Source organism: Lissotriton vulgaris, chromosome 11, assembly GCF_964263255.1.
Source record: "Lissotriton vulgaris chromosome 11, aLisVul1.2, whole genome shotgun sequence".
Lineage (NCBI taxonomy): Eukaryota > Metazoa > Chordata > Amphibia > Caudata > Salamandridae > Lissotriton > Lissotriton vulgaris.
In genome coordinates this window covers 962822841-962838514 of record NC_141699.1, presented here as the reverse complement: position 1 = coordinate 962838514, position 15674 = coordinate 962822841, and the positions used below count along the sequence as shown (strand labels likewise).

Below are 15674 nucleotides of genomic sequence, written 5' to 3'. Positions count from 1 at the left end.
AATGCCCCTATGAACAGGTTGTGCTGAGAGGGCACCAGGTGAGATTTGGGTACGTCTAACAAAAAGCCCAAGTTGAACAACAGATGCATTGATATTTGCAAAAATGCAGAACCATCTCTGGGCACTTTGCTTTGAGCAGCCAGTCGTCCAGATAAGGAAAAACAGGAATCCCCAACCTTCTGAGATGTGCTGCTACCACCGACATCACCTTTTTGAAGACCTGCGGTGTGGAAGTAGGACCGAACGGAAGGACTGCAAACTGGTAGTGTTGAGAACCCACTGTAAAACAGAGATACTTCCAATGTGACTTCAGGATGGGAATTTGAAAACATACATCCTCCAAATCGATCAACACCATCCAGTTTTACTGCTGCAATGCCAGAAGAGCCTGAGCCAGGGTCAACATCTTGAACTCAAGACCCTGAGGTCTAGGATCGGCCTCAATCGGCCGTCCTTTTTGGGAATGAGGAAGTACTAGGAGTAGCATCCTGATACCTTTCCTGCTACCACCTCTATCGCACCTTTTTGCAGTAAAGATAGAACTTCCTGCTGAAGTAGCAACAGGTGCTCTTCTGAGCACCAATCCTGATGGGGGCGAAAGGAGGGGGGAACTCCCGGAAGGGTAGGGCATATTTATTGTTCACAAGGTTCATCACCCAGAGATCTGAAGTAACAGACCTCCAATTCCGTAGAAAACGGGACACCAGTCCTCCCATGGGACCAATATGCTCTAGGATGAAGGAGCTAGAGCTGTTTTCCTGCAGCACCAGTTGGAGGGGTAGGAGAGGAAGAGAAGAAGGAGGAGGAGACTTTCTGCTGAGCCATACCTCGCAAACGACCTCTACCTTTTGCCCTGTATGACCTGTACAGAGGGTTTGCCTGTTAATGCTGTTGCAGCTGCTGCTACTTGGCTTAAAAGGATAATGTTCTGCCAAAACTGTGAAGCCTGCGGTATCCAAACACCCCTGGACTGAGACTGGAGACCCAGTGATCTTGCTGGGGTTCTGCTATCTTTAAAGCGCTGCAGCGTCGAGTCCACTTTGGCACCTGTAGAAAAGTAGGATCTGTTTTTATGGTTACCCCCACTTTTTGCCTGGTGCTATGCAGTTTCTGACTAGGGAAGTATATAGTTTAATAAGGAATGTAAGGAGGCCCGTAGATTCCGGAGAAAGCAATAAAGGGTGGTGATATGCCTACGGTTCGGTCTGCTAGGCAGAAATACAAGAAAGCCCAGGAAGGGGCAAAGAAATCCTGGGATGATAACAGATGGCAGGAACTTAAAAGGGCCTGTGAAAATAAAAACCAGAAAGTATTCTGGGATGTAGTAAAATGGGACAGAGATGGCTGCCATGCAGAACCAATTAATTACATAAGTCAAGATCAATGGGTAAAGCACTTTCAATCACACTATGAGTGCACTAATGATGATGATATATGTTTATTATGACGGTTCTGCCTTTAGTACAGCGGATGTTGACATTGCACTGGTTACCCTGCAGGGAGGCAAAGCATCAGGTCCTGACGGAATTCCAGCCGATATTTTTCTTTTTGATAAAACTATATGGAGCCATTATATTTTAATCTTAATGAATGAAATTGCCAAAGGTGCGTCGGTTCCAGAGTACTGGAAAGGTGCTGTGATTATCCCAATATTTAAAAAGGAGGATAAGTCACATCCAGGGAATTATAGACCCATACGTTTAGTTGATTCATCTCAAAAGATCATGGGTCGCCTCGTACTAGACAAAATCCTGGATTGGCTTACGAGCAGGATATTTTAACACCTCTTCAAGCAGGCTTTCACTCAGTACCATTGACCAGACCTTTCGCTTCACTCTTCTTTACTAGAAAACGGTGGTCTTGGAAAAAGGCAGCTTGTTTGCTGCCTTTGTAGATCTAAGGGCAGCATTTGACCTCATATACCATAAAAGATTGTGGAGAGTATTGTATGATTTGAAGATGCCCCATGATCTATTATCCCTTATAGCTAGACTCCACCAGGACACCTATGCGAAAATTAGGTGGGGAAGTCAGGGTCAGGTTACCTCCTCATTCAGAGTGGATATGGGGGTAAGACAAGGTTGCGTTATGGCCCCAACTTTGTTTTCTATTTTTATAAATGGGGTTGCAAAATTCTTGGAAGATACCCCAACGGACACACCTAAATTGGCGGGCGTAAGAATCCCAATTCTTATGTTTGCCGATGATACCCTCTTAATAGCAAAAAGAGCGGCTTACAGCGTGCATTAATACTTTTTGAGGAATTTTGCCTTATGCGGGGTCTCGAGATAAATGTCTTAAAAACAAAATATTTGACATTTAATCCGCAAAAACCCTCAGGCGGAGCAATGCTGCTGAATAAGCGCCCCCTGGAGAAGGTGAAAGACTTTACATATTTAGACGTCATTATTCAGGATAATATGAACTGGGGTAAGCATCTGGACATCGCAACATTAAAACATCACCGGCTAGCAGGTATTATATTAGCCGAATTTAATGCATCCTTAACTAAACCAGTGAGTCCACCTTTGACCATTTACAATATGAAAGTTGTCAGTGCAGTTTTATATGGGGCGGAACTTTGGGGGTTTAATAATCTTTCCAAACTGTCTGTAGCGGAAAATAGCTTCCTCCGAAAAATTGTGAACCTTCCACAAAGCACCACGGGTACAGACCTTACTTTACGAGCTAGGAAGGAAGGCTTTGGCAGACAGCGCTAGATTACGCCCCCTGCTGTACTGGCAGAGTATCTGTAAAACTCCTGAATTGTCATCATATGCTGAGGGCTTTAAAGATCTAATAAGTACTGATCGTTTTAAGAAGATTTCTTGGTTACAGCAGGTTAGATCACTATTAATAAATATTGTTTTGGTGGCCCTATGGGAGAACCCTGAGGACACCTGGTTCCCGTCAAGAGAGCAAATGAAGAAAATTTACTGGGGATGGGTTGATGCCACACTTTCAGGAATTGTGATCCCTCGACATTGACGGGTCATTTCCTTATGGCTAAACCATTACAAAAATTAGAGGCTTATTGGAACGCTATCACAAAGCCACATGATAGGAAGCTCTTGTTTCAACTGAGAGTGGGCACCTTACCCGTCAAATCGTTTACGGCAAGGTGGGTGGCAGCTGTGGATACTTTTTGCCCCAGTTGCAACGAAAGCCGAGAGTCTTTGGCCCATTTGTTATTTGTGTGCCCTGCCTATATAGTTCCAAGGCAAACATGACTGGCTCCTATTTGCCGAACCCTGGGCAACATCGCATCGAGCAAATGCGACAGATCCATACCTGGAGTCTGGTAAGCAGGATATACTGGATTCAATACTGTGGGTTCTGATACCGCTGGAGGAGGCAACCTACTTGGCTCTGGCTGCTGCGCCGGAATCTCTGGAGCCGGGGGTGGTATGGCCGGCAGTGGAGGCCTTGTTTCCCTGGGCGCCGATACTTCGTCCATGTGGTGACGTCAGAGAACCGGAGACCCCGACTTTAGTGTTCCATCCTTTGATGAACGACATTGAGATAAATGGCTCTGCTGCTTTTTATGTTTACTCGAGGACTTCGAGGTATGTGGAGTCGGTGACTTGGACTAGAACAACGACCTCCATCGACCTCCTTCTACCTCTTTTCTGTTCTTTTGCCTTAGACGTAAAGAGCTTCGCCTGCACGACGAACACTGCCCGACGTCGTGGTCCGATCTTCATGGGAGTCAATAATGGACATGTGACCCTCACATTCCATGCATGGATTAAAACCAGACTTTCTCTGGGTAGCCATGATCGCTACTACAGTTACACTAAGTACTCACAACAAAGAAATTCCCTGAAATGGAGTTCTCTGGAAAAACTGTTACGCATCGATGGCGCAGAAAAAAGGGAAATGACGTCAGCACGCCGACGTGGTCTTCTTATGGCTCTGATGACATCACACTAAGTTGCGTGCCAAGCCGTACCATTGTGATGTCCTCGTCGATGTGGGAGACCTATGGAGAAAAGTTTCAGTGGAATACTGCACATGGGGTAATGCAAAAGGTGAGGAATCCACAGGGAGACATTCATCAGAACAATAACTATGTACTATTTTTATATATTTTTAACATTAAATGATACATATTTATAATTTTTAAGATTTTAAATAATTTAATTAAATATTATTTCCTGATGGGTTTAATTTTTATATCCACAGTACCAGTGGTTGGCCATTTGTGGTGCTGGACCTATTCATTTAAAAAAATTTTTTGCAATAGTACATTACAATTGCAGTTAGGAGGAGTATTGTAAATAGTCTCTTTCTGACAGAAAATTCTGCCAATTTACAGGATGCACATATTACTGAGGACAGTGGCGTAAGTCATTTTGAGGAAATGTTTTGGTCTTCTCCCATCATGAGTGAAGGTCAGAGCTTGGGTGAAGGGAAATCCGCTATTGTGTTCTCTTCTCTGCTGAAGAAGTAAGGGCACAATGGGGCTGTCCAAAAATAAGGCCCCTGGTCCACATGGGATTCCACTTGACCTTTACATTACTAATATGGACATCTGGGTACCAGCTCTTACTACTAATATTAATGCAGCAGTTGTAACTGCCCCCCTCGGTACATGGACGGCATCCACCATCGTCCAGGTTTTAAAAAAAGAAGAGAAATAGTAGCAATGTTTACAGGCCAATCTCCCTGCTCGACTCGGTGGTAAAGGTGGCTGGACACATTCTGTTAGACAGGCTTTCTGGATGGGCAGATAAAAACAATATTTTATCAGAAGTTCAATACGTCTTACGCACAGGACAGTCAAAGGTTGATCAGTGTTTGAATCTTTACATGATCCTCAACAAATATACCAATGCCCATTCCGGCTCCATCCACTTGGCCTTAATGGATCTTTTTCCCACGTTTGATCGTGTTAACAGAACCAAGCTCTGGACGATCATGCTGGCTGTTGGAGTAGATAGAAACATTGTTCTTTTTTATGAGATCTCCTTAGACGTACCAAGGTTGCGGGACCGCCACTGCCGCAACGAGTCTGGCAGTCCTCAGATGGCCATACTCGTAATCAGGCCCTAACTGTCTTTTTGGCATTTATATTTGCCACTTCAGAAAAAAACAAAACAATATCTCTTTCAAATTTAAAAATTTCTCATTCTTTATAGAAAAATGTAGTTTTGGACATAGACTCCCTATAGGATGGGTGACAAGAAATAGGAAGCTATTCCAGTGGAGAACTCTAATAACATTAAAAACGGCATGGTATAGTTGGCACACTTCAGTCAAGGGGAGCTGAACTGAATTATCTGATGTTCTCTCATTGTATTAACTGAATTTTAGATAATGCACACAAATAACATAGATTTCAATGTATCATTACACTGCCTACATTTTTCTTCATTGAATGTATTTATGTTGAACATCTCTTACCTCTTCTTGCACTAGACTGAGATTGTGCAATAGCTTATTATGTTCTTGTATTATCCTTTTTAATTCATCTGATTTTTGGTCCAATTCTTTTTTAGTTTCTTCAGAAAAGGAATACCCATTGTTCTGTTCATGTTTCAATCGCACCTCAAGTTCAGTGATCATATTTTTGAGGCTCTGCATTTCTTTTTCTTTAGCTTCCTCTCTCTGCATAAGTTTACTTTGGGCCTCCTGAAGCTTCCCCACTAATAAATCAATTTCCATTTGCTGGTCATGTCTGGTATTGCTGATCAAAACCGGAATCTGGAAGATGATTTTGAAGAGTAATATTACTGTTGGACTTTTGATTTTTATAATTTATCACATCTTTATTACATCAAACAATGCATGCCTTGTCACCCTAATGAATAAATACTACATTGCCCAAACAATATTATCAGAAGATTGATATCTTTACACCCATACATTACATGAAAAGCTGTTGCATCTTTTACCACACAGAGTCCTTCTTTAGAGGGCAGTAGAGGAACAGCTCCAAACCAGTGCCTGTCAACCATCGTCTCTGTTTACTAACCTCTTTCAGATGACAGGAAAACAGTTTTGCCTTTGTTGGAGCTGTTGCCGACTCCACCATCGAGAAAACATTTCCAGCAGAACCACACTGGGAGGAATAGCATAAGAGGTGCTACACTATTGAGCATGACAACTTCGATATCCTGTCGGACATTATCTCTTCTCTCCAGGTCCGCCAATTGATTAGCTGCATGCTGGCCTACTTACCAAACAAACTTTAAATGCATGATATCTATATTAAAGGCATAATATCTATATTTTTTATGAAGAGAAGCAGTAATGCTTCAATATGCCCTGATTTCAGCTACCACCAAATATTCCCAATTATCCAACTTTAGTATCTCAAAGTAAAGAATATATAATACTAAATACAGCTAACTAAAAGTCAATTTAGGAAAGACCTTAAACGTGTAATTCAAGCCAAACTGAATACCATGTACTCAATGTTCCTCAGTTGACATCATTCTGAGAACTTCCTTGGAAGCTCGTCATTTGCGTTCTTCTCTAAAAAGGAAAAGACTATCGGAATATTAAGGAGGTCTTAAATTAGTATAAGTCAAAATCTGCTGCTTTTTTTAAAATTGCTGCTGTATGTCATACAAAAGTATTCAAACCAATAAAGTTATGCTAATAATTAGGAACATTTTCAATGACAGGAGTTTCTCTGAACAAGAAAGGGAGCCAAGTTCTTAAAGATTAACTTGCTTTTTTCCTGGAACCCTAGAATGGTTGTCTGTCGAGGTCTCATGGAGGAGGCCCTCCCAGCCACACTAGAAATAGTTCCTTATGGGAGTTCTACCTATTGGTTTCACATGGACGTGGACAATGGTACATTCTCTTAAAACAGCTGATTAAGTTTTACCAGGAAGAAAAAGTAGAAGATTCTGGATTATGAGAGGTCTCAGCCTCACTCAGGAAAATCCTCTATGTGGAATTTTAGCTTTGCATGGCATCTTTAGAGATCAGCTGCCACTAGGTATTTACTGTAAACAGGATTTAAATCACACTGTCTGTAGTGAAGATAGGAAGACAGTGTGGCAACTGTTGTAAAACAGAGTGAAATGTCTCTAAAAAAAAATGCAACTCAGACACTTCTTAATATCACAATTTGAACTAGACTAGAATGAAGACTCTCCTAGCTCTTTCTATGGAGAATCCATATATCTAGCATTTGAGTTGTTCCTACATCTTCCTGCTTCAAGGATAATGGCCCACATGCATCAACAATGCCATTGGTGATTCCTTATTCGCGAAAAATAAGGATTCGCTAATAAGGAATAGCAAAAGGCTATGCATGAAGAAATCGCTAAAATAATTGCGATTTCTTAATATTCCTTAATTGCGACTCGCAATAGGAATGAATGGGAAGACATTCTCAATTTGCGAATCGCAATTAGCGAATCGTAACTTGAGAATGCAATGTCAAGGGTGCAGGGGTGTCCAAAAGACTCCCTGTTGCACCCCTGAAATTGATCTGTGCACATATGTTGCGCACACACATGCCCTTAGGCTTTTTTCAAAGTTTTTGCAAATTACCATGAAGTTGAACTTCATGGTAATTTGCTACTCCTATTAGCGAAATCGCTAATTTTTTTACTTTGATGCATTGCATTTAAGGAATCTCAATTTGGGATTCCTTAAATGCAATCGCAATTTAAGGAATCTCAATTTAGAGATTCCTTAAATTGCGATTCTGAGAATCTGCCCGTTTGCAACCGTTTTTTAGCTTGATGCATGTGGATGTTCGTCCGAAAATGGGGAAGTCTAGTTTTATAACTAAGCATTGAAGGACAATTGGGCCCTCGTCTGCGGTGGGCTGCCGCCAGACATGCTGGAGAACTAGCTCTCTGTAAACTGTTTCATTGAAAAAGGTCATATAAATCAAAAGGGAACTGCTGCATAGGAGAGGATTCCTAGTTAAGTGGAAAAACTTCACTCAAGAATGGGTTAGATGCAATTGTATATGGAGAGATGATCAGCTGTGGACTACCGGAACATGATGTGGGCTTAATCATACGATGAGAATCAGAGTGGTGAGTTGGGCGAACATGTAAAAACTGAGTTGTAGCAAGTAAATTATTGCAAAAATTTACATCAAGGGTATGGGGCACTAGAGACTGGCCATAAAGAATTCCTGAAGATGTATGCATGTTCTTGTAAGACTACCAGTACTTTTGTAAATAAGGGTCCTCCATAGTCAAGCCAGAAGATGGATCAATATCGAAGAAGTCAGGACCTGCATGAGACGTTTGTCAAAGCAAGTGCAATAGACCACGTGGAGATTTTAAGCATTTGCAATCTATGCTGCTCGGGGATAAGCTGACCTTGGAGATCACTTATCTATTACAGACTGGACTGGCTAAATAATTGTTTGCTCTACTGTTTTAATATGTGTATGTTAGAATCCTACAAACCAAATATCCCTGATCTTGTGTGTGACTCAAAGGATCACAAGGGGTGGTTAGGTTTGGGCAACTCTACTGAGGACCCTTGGAATTTTCTCTATTTTTCCAATTGGGATTTAATATAGATTCCTTCCCGCATTGTGCCCTAAAGGTTTGCTTTTCATTTTTTCATAACTTTTGATTTTTTAGACATTTTTCTCAGCATGGATTTTCTATATTCTTAATTTCCTAATGTTTTGTTGTTTGGTTGATTGTAACACACAACTTCTTAAGTATTTTCTCTGATATTTCTGTTGCTGGTATAGAAAGCAACCAAAAGGAGCAAAGGTTACCCTTAGTGAAACTGATCTAATCATATGGGTGCTCCTATTTGGTTCGAGTGGGAGCTCAGTCATCAACTTTCTCCAAAAATAGGTCAACATTATCAATATAAGAACACATTCTCCTAATGATGGGCAGAATCTCTAAATTGTCTAACGTGAAGTTATTATGTGTGGGTGGTACACCTCCTCCAATATCATAATACTCACTATTCCCTTTTGTATTAGCTACACACTGATGTGCCTAGTAATGATATAAGGTAAACAGTATTTATATTTTCATCCAGCATGTTTTTCCTTTATAGTCATTGAATCATGTATTTTATGCATAGAGAAATGTCTAATTATTTTGTTCTTTCTTTGTTGTTTGAACTTAAAATTCAATACAACCATATGAATGAAAAGAGTAAACAAAACATGTTTTGCTAGGTAGACTTCTTATATGGCTTGCATGGAATTATTTAACACCATCATTGCTGCAGCAATTCCCCTACTGTGCTGAAGAACTCAGAAAACAATACAATCATGACGAGTTCAGCTCGTCATGAGCGTACGAGAGGTGTACCTCATGACGAGCTGAGCTCGTCATGAGCATCAAAGGGGTTAAGGCCAGATGTACGACCACTTAATTTTGCGCCTCGCCATTTGTGACAAATTGATAGTCGCAAATTGCATGGCGCAAAATCATATGTAAAACAGTGTGTTTAACACTGTTTGTGATTCTCAATGGGGTCGCAAATTGCGAGGCTCATTGATATTAATGAGCCTCTCGCTATTCGCGAGCCCATTGAGAATGACAGGCCCTCCCAGGGATGGTGGCTTGCTAGGCTCAGCAGACCACCATGTCTTGGATTGCTTTTAAATAAAGGAAAATGGGATGAATTTTTTTTTAAATAAATTAAATGTTTTCGTTTCATTTTGTCGCTGGGACCACTACCTGCCCTTAAAAACTAATTCTGCATGCATTTTCAAAGGGGAAGGGCGTCCCCAGGGGACCCCTTTCCATTTGTGAATGCATTACCACCTACTTGAAGTAGGTGGTAATTGTGAGTGTTTTGTGACCGCAATTGGTGTAGCAAAACATTGGTACATGGGTTTGAGACTAGCTATTTGGAAGGCAACGCCCCTTCCAAATAGCGAGTTGCAAAACCTATTTAGCGAGTTGCAAATAAATTGCGACTCACTAAATAGGCTTAGTACATGGCCCATGTTGTTTCTGCATGCACAAACGGGTTCGAAAACCCGTTTGCACATGCAAAAATAGGTCGTACATCTGGCCCTCAGTTACTTAATTTCAGTTCTTCAGTTCTGGCATCTACACATATTCACATGCTTGAGTCATTCCATATACTTAGGATTCCCCAGTATTTTAAGATAGAATTAAATTAGTCATAGGCATGAGCACCCATATTTGTCTAGTAACACATTTGACACAGCCTGAACCTCAGCCATTGAAGTGAGTATGCTCAGAACTCCACTCCACTTAGAGGTTACCACAGTATAAATGGAGTCGCCTTAATTTTTCTCTGGATCTTTCATAGGCTCAAATGCCTAAATCAGAATAGCAAGCAGTAAACATAGTAGAATGTAATGAAATGGTGAATATGTTTTTCTTTAAGGAAATGGGTCATGCACTATATAAGAACATGCTGCAGCATTAATGTCCAGGCAGTAGTATTTGAGGTAAATGTGTGTCAGCTCTTCCAGGTAAAGGCTTGGCAATGTTATAGAGCGGCATTCTGAGATACAGCACCGCTGTAGTGCACATGCTTCTAGTTGAATGTGCAGTCACTGTAACCGTGAGGAGTTAATTGTCATTTGAGCTATGGCTAGGTTCGTTTGGGGACAACTACCATCTAAGTAACAGTCAGTTTAAAATACCGATTTGCATGGACATCAAGAGAATGGAATAACTGCTTGGGTTGCATCTCTATGAGCCTGGCCCATACATTCTGGAGAAGCTCGTCTGGTGTATTCAAGAAAAAGCACATAGTACAACTCTAGTGCCTGTCACAGTGTCCAGCTAATATTTGATTCTAATCTTTATGCATCAAACCATCTCGCAAAGTCCACGAGGTACATAGTATTGCAATCTCTATAAGCCCGTCTCTCTTGCACAAACACCTTGCTGAAATTAGTTCAAGGATCCAATTTTGAGTTGGGTAGAAATTAAATATCCACTGATTTCTAGATAATGTGTTAACATTAGAGAAGAAAATTAGTTACTTACCTGTAACTCTGGCTCTTCAGTATTGGTATCTTTCATAGATTCACATGCTTGAATCATTCCCCATCGTCGTAGTGGGAGTCCCACGGTACATTTAAAGCAGTAAGTAATTCCTTTAACATTGAAGTTAATGGATAATAAACATTCACTTTAATAGTTTGTCCTAGTCATTAGGAATGGTCCAAAATCCAGCCAATGAAGCGACAGAACACTCACCACAAAGGCTTCAGGCTTTCAGATTTTCTAGTGAGAATTTAAGAGTATGAGATAGCTAGGGGAGCCTCTATAGAGAGGAGGGTGAGTCACATGTGAATCTATGAAAGATACGAATACTGGAGAACCACAGTTACAGGCAAGTAACTTATTTTCTTCTCCAGAATTGGATTTTTCAAATATTCACATGCTTGAATCCGAATAGATAGCAGTGATACTATTGGAAAATATTCATAAATGAGAAAAAAACATACATAAGCTTTGTATGTATATATACAATGTATGCATATATCTCTCTCTCTATATATATAGATATAGATGTATCAACATAGATATACTCCAGTCCAATATCTATTAAATCTATTAAATCGTAACTTTGTTTTAAATAACAAGTATAATAAAACCATTAAGGAAGGTGGGAAGTAAAAGAAGCTCACCTTAGTGAAAGAGATTACTGAGAACTGCTTGTCTCACAGCTGCATCAGAGTTGTCTGCGGCATCCAGAAAGTAATGGCGAGTAAAAGTATGCCTGCTGGACCACATTGCTGCTCTGCAAATCTGTTGTATGGGCACACCGGCAAAGAGGGCTGTTGATAAGGTGACAGCTCTGGTTGAGTGGGAATTCACTATAGAAGATAGTGGTTTGCCTGCTTGTTGATGGCGAAACAGTATGGCTGATAATATCCATCATGCTATATTCTGTTTAGTAACAGGATTTCCTTTTCTGACATTTCCATATGCCACAAACCATTGGTCGGCTTTCCATATGCTGACACTCTTCTGAAAATAGAATTTAATACATCTTTTGAGATCCAGGGAATGTAGGGATCTTTCTGCTGGTGTTTGCGGATTTGGGAAAAAAGTCTTTAAGAAAACAGCCTAATTTATATGAAAATCTGATGGGATTTTAGGGATGAAAGTTGGATTAGTACGAAGGATTACACACTCCTTTGTGAACTGAAGAAAAGGTTGTCTAACACAAGATATACTTTAGCTCGGCTTTTTCATTAGGTGAGCTAACGCAATGTTGATAAGCCAAGGTGGTTGGGGCCGCTTTATTGGTGGAAACATCCTAAATAAACCCTTTAGAAACTGTTTTATGATTCCTGAAGAGCAAAGTAATTGTGAACGATTATGTCTTCGAAATCTGCATATTGCGGCAAAGGGGACTTTTATGGAAGAATGAGAGAGACCGGATCCTGCTAACGAAGGTGATACAGAAGTTTTTGCTCTGGTGGAGTTTGAGCACCAGTGACAAAATCATTTCCACTTGAGTTTTTATGTTCTACTAATGGACTGTGCCCTAGCATTAGTGAGGACTTCTCGGAAATCCAAAGGGTGGCTAAACCGGCAAACACATAGTGTTCAGGAGCCAAGCCAATAATCGAAGAGTTGTCGGATCTGAATGATGGACCTGGCCCTGATTCATCGTCAACAGGATCAGTACCGGTCGTAACTGAATGGGTTTGCAATCCGAGAGAAGAAGGTGTTCCATAAACCAGAACTGGTGGGGCCACCTGGGTGCTATGAGCAGGATCCAAAAAGGTTCTTTCTTCATTTTCCGGAGCAACCTTGGGATTAAAGAAATTGGAAGAAAAGTGTAGGTATATATCTGACCAGTCAATCAAAAACACATTCCCCCATTATCCCAGTTGGGGATGCCAACTGGTGAAGTACAGGGCTTTGCGGTTCTTGCTAGTCGCAAACAAATCCAAACTTGGTTTGCCACACAAATGAAAGAGGTGGTCTAGCATTGGTCGGTGCAATTCCCACTCGTGGCTGACAGAGCTTGCCCTGTTCAGGGAATCTGCAAGAACATTGGACACACCTGGAACGTGTTCTGCTGTTCAGTTTATAGTGTGTTGAATTGCCCAGTTCCATATTTGCTGAGCTTAGAGAGACAGTGCAGTCGATCATGTTCTGCCCTGTTTGTTTAGATAGTGCATAGTTGTAGTAGAGTCTGTTCGAATTAACATCGATGCTCCTGAGATTTTTGAAAGGAAAGATTTCAGAGCCAGGAAAATAGCCTTAAGTTCCAACAGGTTAATACGTAGGGACGGTTGTTCGATGTCCCATTTCCCCTTGACTGTCAAACCCTGTAGGTGTGCTCCTCTAACCTTCAAGGGCGGCGTCTCTCGTAATTACATATTGCGGTCAGTCGATCAAGAATGAGCGGCCTCTGGATACATTGGGGACGCCCATCCACCATTGAAGTACATCTTTCATCTGTGGTGTTATTTGAATGATATCCTCTAAGGTGCCTGAGGACTGTATACAACAAAGCGGAATATCTGGGTCATAGGATGAGATGTATAGGTATGTCCCAAGACAGAGCGATTGGAAAACTAAGAAATCAAAAAGGGAGCTAACCTAAGAGAATAATCGGTGGGTGAGAGATTCTCATCAGACCACCCAAGATGGCGGAGTGTCCTCATGTGAGATGGGATATGGATCCAGGCAACATCCTGACCGACCATCATATGACGGTATAGTTGCGGATACCAGTAGTTGTCTCCATCCAAAGCTTATTCTCAATAGGTTGCTGATGAGGTGCAGTGTTAGTGAAAGGATGTGAATTAAAATTGATTACCAGAACAAAAAGTATGTTTAATAAGTATTGATCTGGTATCAACCATAAACATTACGCCTAGTAGTCTGACAATATGACTACTGAGTAAGGCTGTGCAAGACGGTCGATATGTTTCAGCCAAAGGAAATGTATCCGGCTTTCTTCAGGACCAAAAATAAGATGAAAATACTACTGCACAGGGAGTTACATGTGAAAGTGATTATATGCACCAAGGAAAAAGAACATCCTACCCGGACCTTGGAGCCCCAATGTTTCCAGGGATGTTAGGATAATGTGATCCTTACCTATAGAGAAAAATAGTAGAGAACCACATACAAATTATAGTAAATATAGATCTCTATGTTTGCCAAACAAAACGTGCCCAGAACACACATAGAGTGATACTAACTCTATAATATACCCCACTGTAAAGCCTGAATTTGAGGTATATATACACTTTGCTAGCCCATTAACTTAAGTATTGCTAGCGGTTTGCGGAAGAATATTCGGAAATTTTTAAATAATACTTACCCAACTTTGTGTGGGTAGTAAACCTCACCTCGCCCGGCGTCCTGCTCGGGAAAATTGAGGCACCGCTCTATTGTGCAAATTACAAATACAAAGAAGGGACAATGAGAAACCTCGTCCCCACTTAGTTTACCAGTTTTAGTCTTGCACAATATATAAAAAACCTGACTGTTAGGCAGTGTGAAAATAACTGTGTATTAGGCCTTTGGAATATCGGGGTCGGTAAACATAGGCCTTTTTTGACCCTCTTCATTTTGTATTTTTGGCCTGAGGACTGTAACCAATGACTGTCCAGTTCTTCCTGTAGAGGACTCATGTGTATGCGGCAGTTGGGAATGAGAGGAATGCAGGATGAAAGCATTCCGGGTAGCAACTTGTTCCTTCGTAATTAAATATTTTACAAGGAGTAGAGTTGCCAGACTGCATATCTTTTCCTGCCTCTCCTGTGAGGATTAGACCTTTTCCTGCAGGGTGTCGATAGTTGCTCCTAATAATGTTCTGACATTCAAGGGTATTAGTTGAGACTTTTGAACATTGATGGACAGCCCTAGAGACTAGAGAAGAGATAGGCACTCTTGTGTATCTCTGTTTTCCACTGATGAGGAGGTTACTTTTATAAGGCAATCGTCGAGGTATGGGAATGTTTGAATACCTGCTTGTCGTAGATGAGCCACTGGGGCTAAGACCTTGGTAAGCACTAGAAGTGCTAAACGAAGGCCAAAATGCAAGACTCAGAACAGATAATTTGCGCCGGCCACTCTGAAGCATAACACTTTCCTGTGTTTGGGATGAATGGGAATGTGGAAATAGGCACCTAGAAGATTCAAGGTCGTCATGTAATCTCCTTGATTCAAGAATTGTAGAACTTCCTGAAGAGTACATCCAAAATGTTTGCTTCTTTAGAAACTTGTTGAGGTGGTGAAGGTCCAAAATGGGGCACAATTCTACTGATTGTTCTCCTTATGTAGTCAAATCTTGAATAAAATCCTGTCCCTCTTTACGCACTTGGTTCCACTTCGATTGTTCCCTTGCGCAACATGATGTCTATCTGAGGCGGCAATTTTGTTAGATGAGAAGGAGTAGGGCCCGAGGTGGAAAATTTGGAGGAATCTGTTGAAATTCCAATGCGTCTTCGCTGGAAACTATTTTGAAGACCCATTTGTCAGTTGTTATAGTGGACCAATTGGAGAGAAAAAAGGAAAATTTTCTAACAACCTCTAGGAAAGAGGTGTGATTTGTGACCGACACTAGAGATTCATCACTGCTTGGAGGCAGGTGGCTGTTTGTAGGATTGCTGATGCTATAGTGCAGTGGATTATCAGGATTGTCCCTGTTACGGCTGAAACTGTTTTTACTGCTTGTAACCTACCCAAAAGGAAGAAGTGTCATGGCCTCATGCTCCAAGAAATGGCTCTTTTTTAAATTGCAGGGTGCCT

General features: G+C 41.2%; 1 protein-coding gene across 1 annotated transcript in view; it reads right to left on the bottom strand.

Moving 5' to 3' along the window:
• The window catches only part of LEKR1 (leucine, glutamate and lysine rich 1), a 581209-nt gene that overhangs the window by 30362 nt on the left and 535173 nt on the right, over window positions 1–15674 (bottom strand). The window contains exon 11 of the mRNA XM_086944128.1: window positions 5407–5706. Within this exon, the coding sequence (XP_086800254.1) occupies window positions 5407–5706 (300 nt within the window). The remainder of the gene's footprint in view (window positions 1–5406; window positions 5707–15674) is intronic.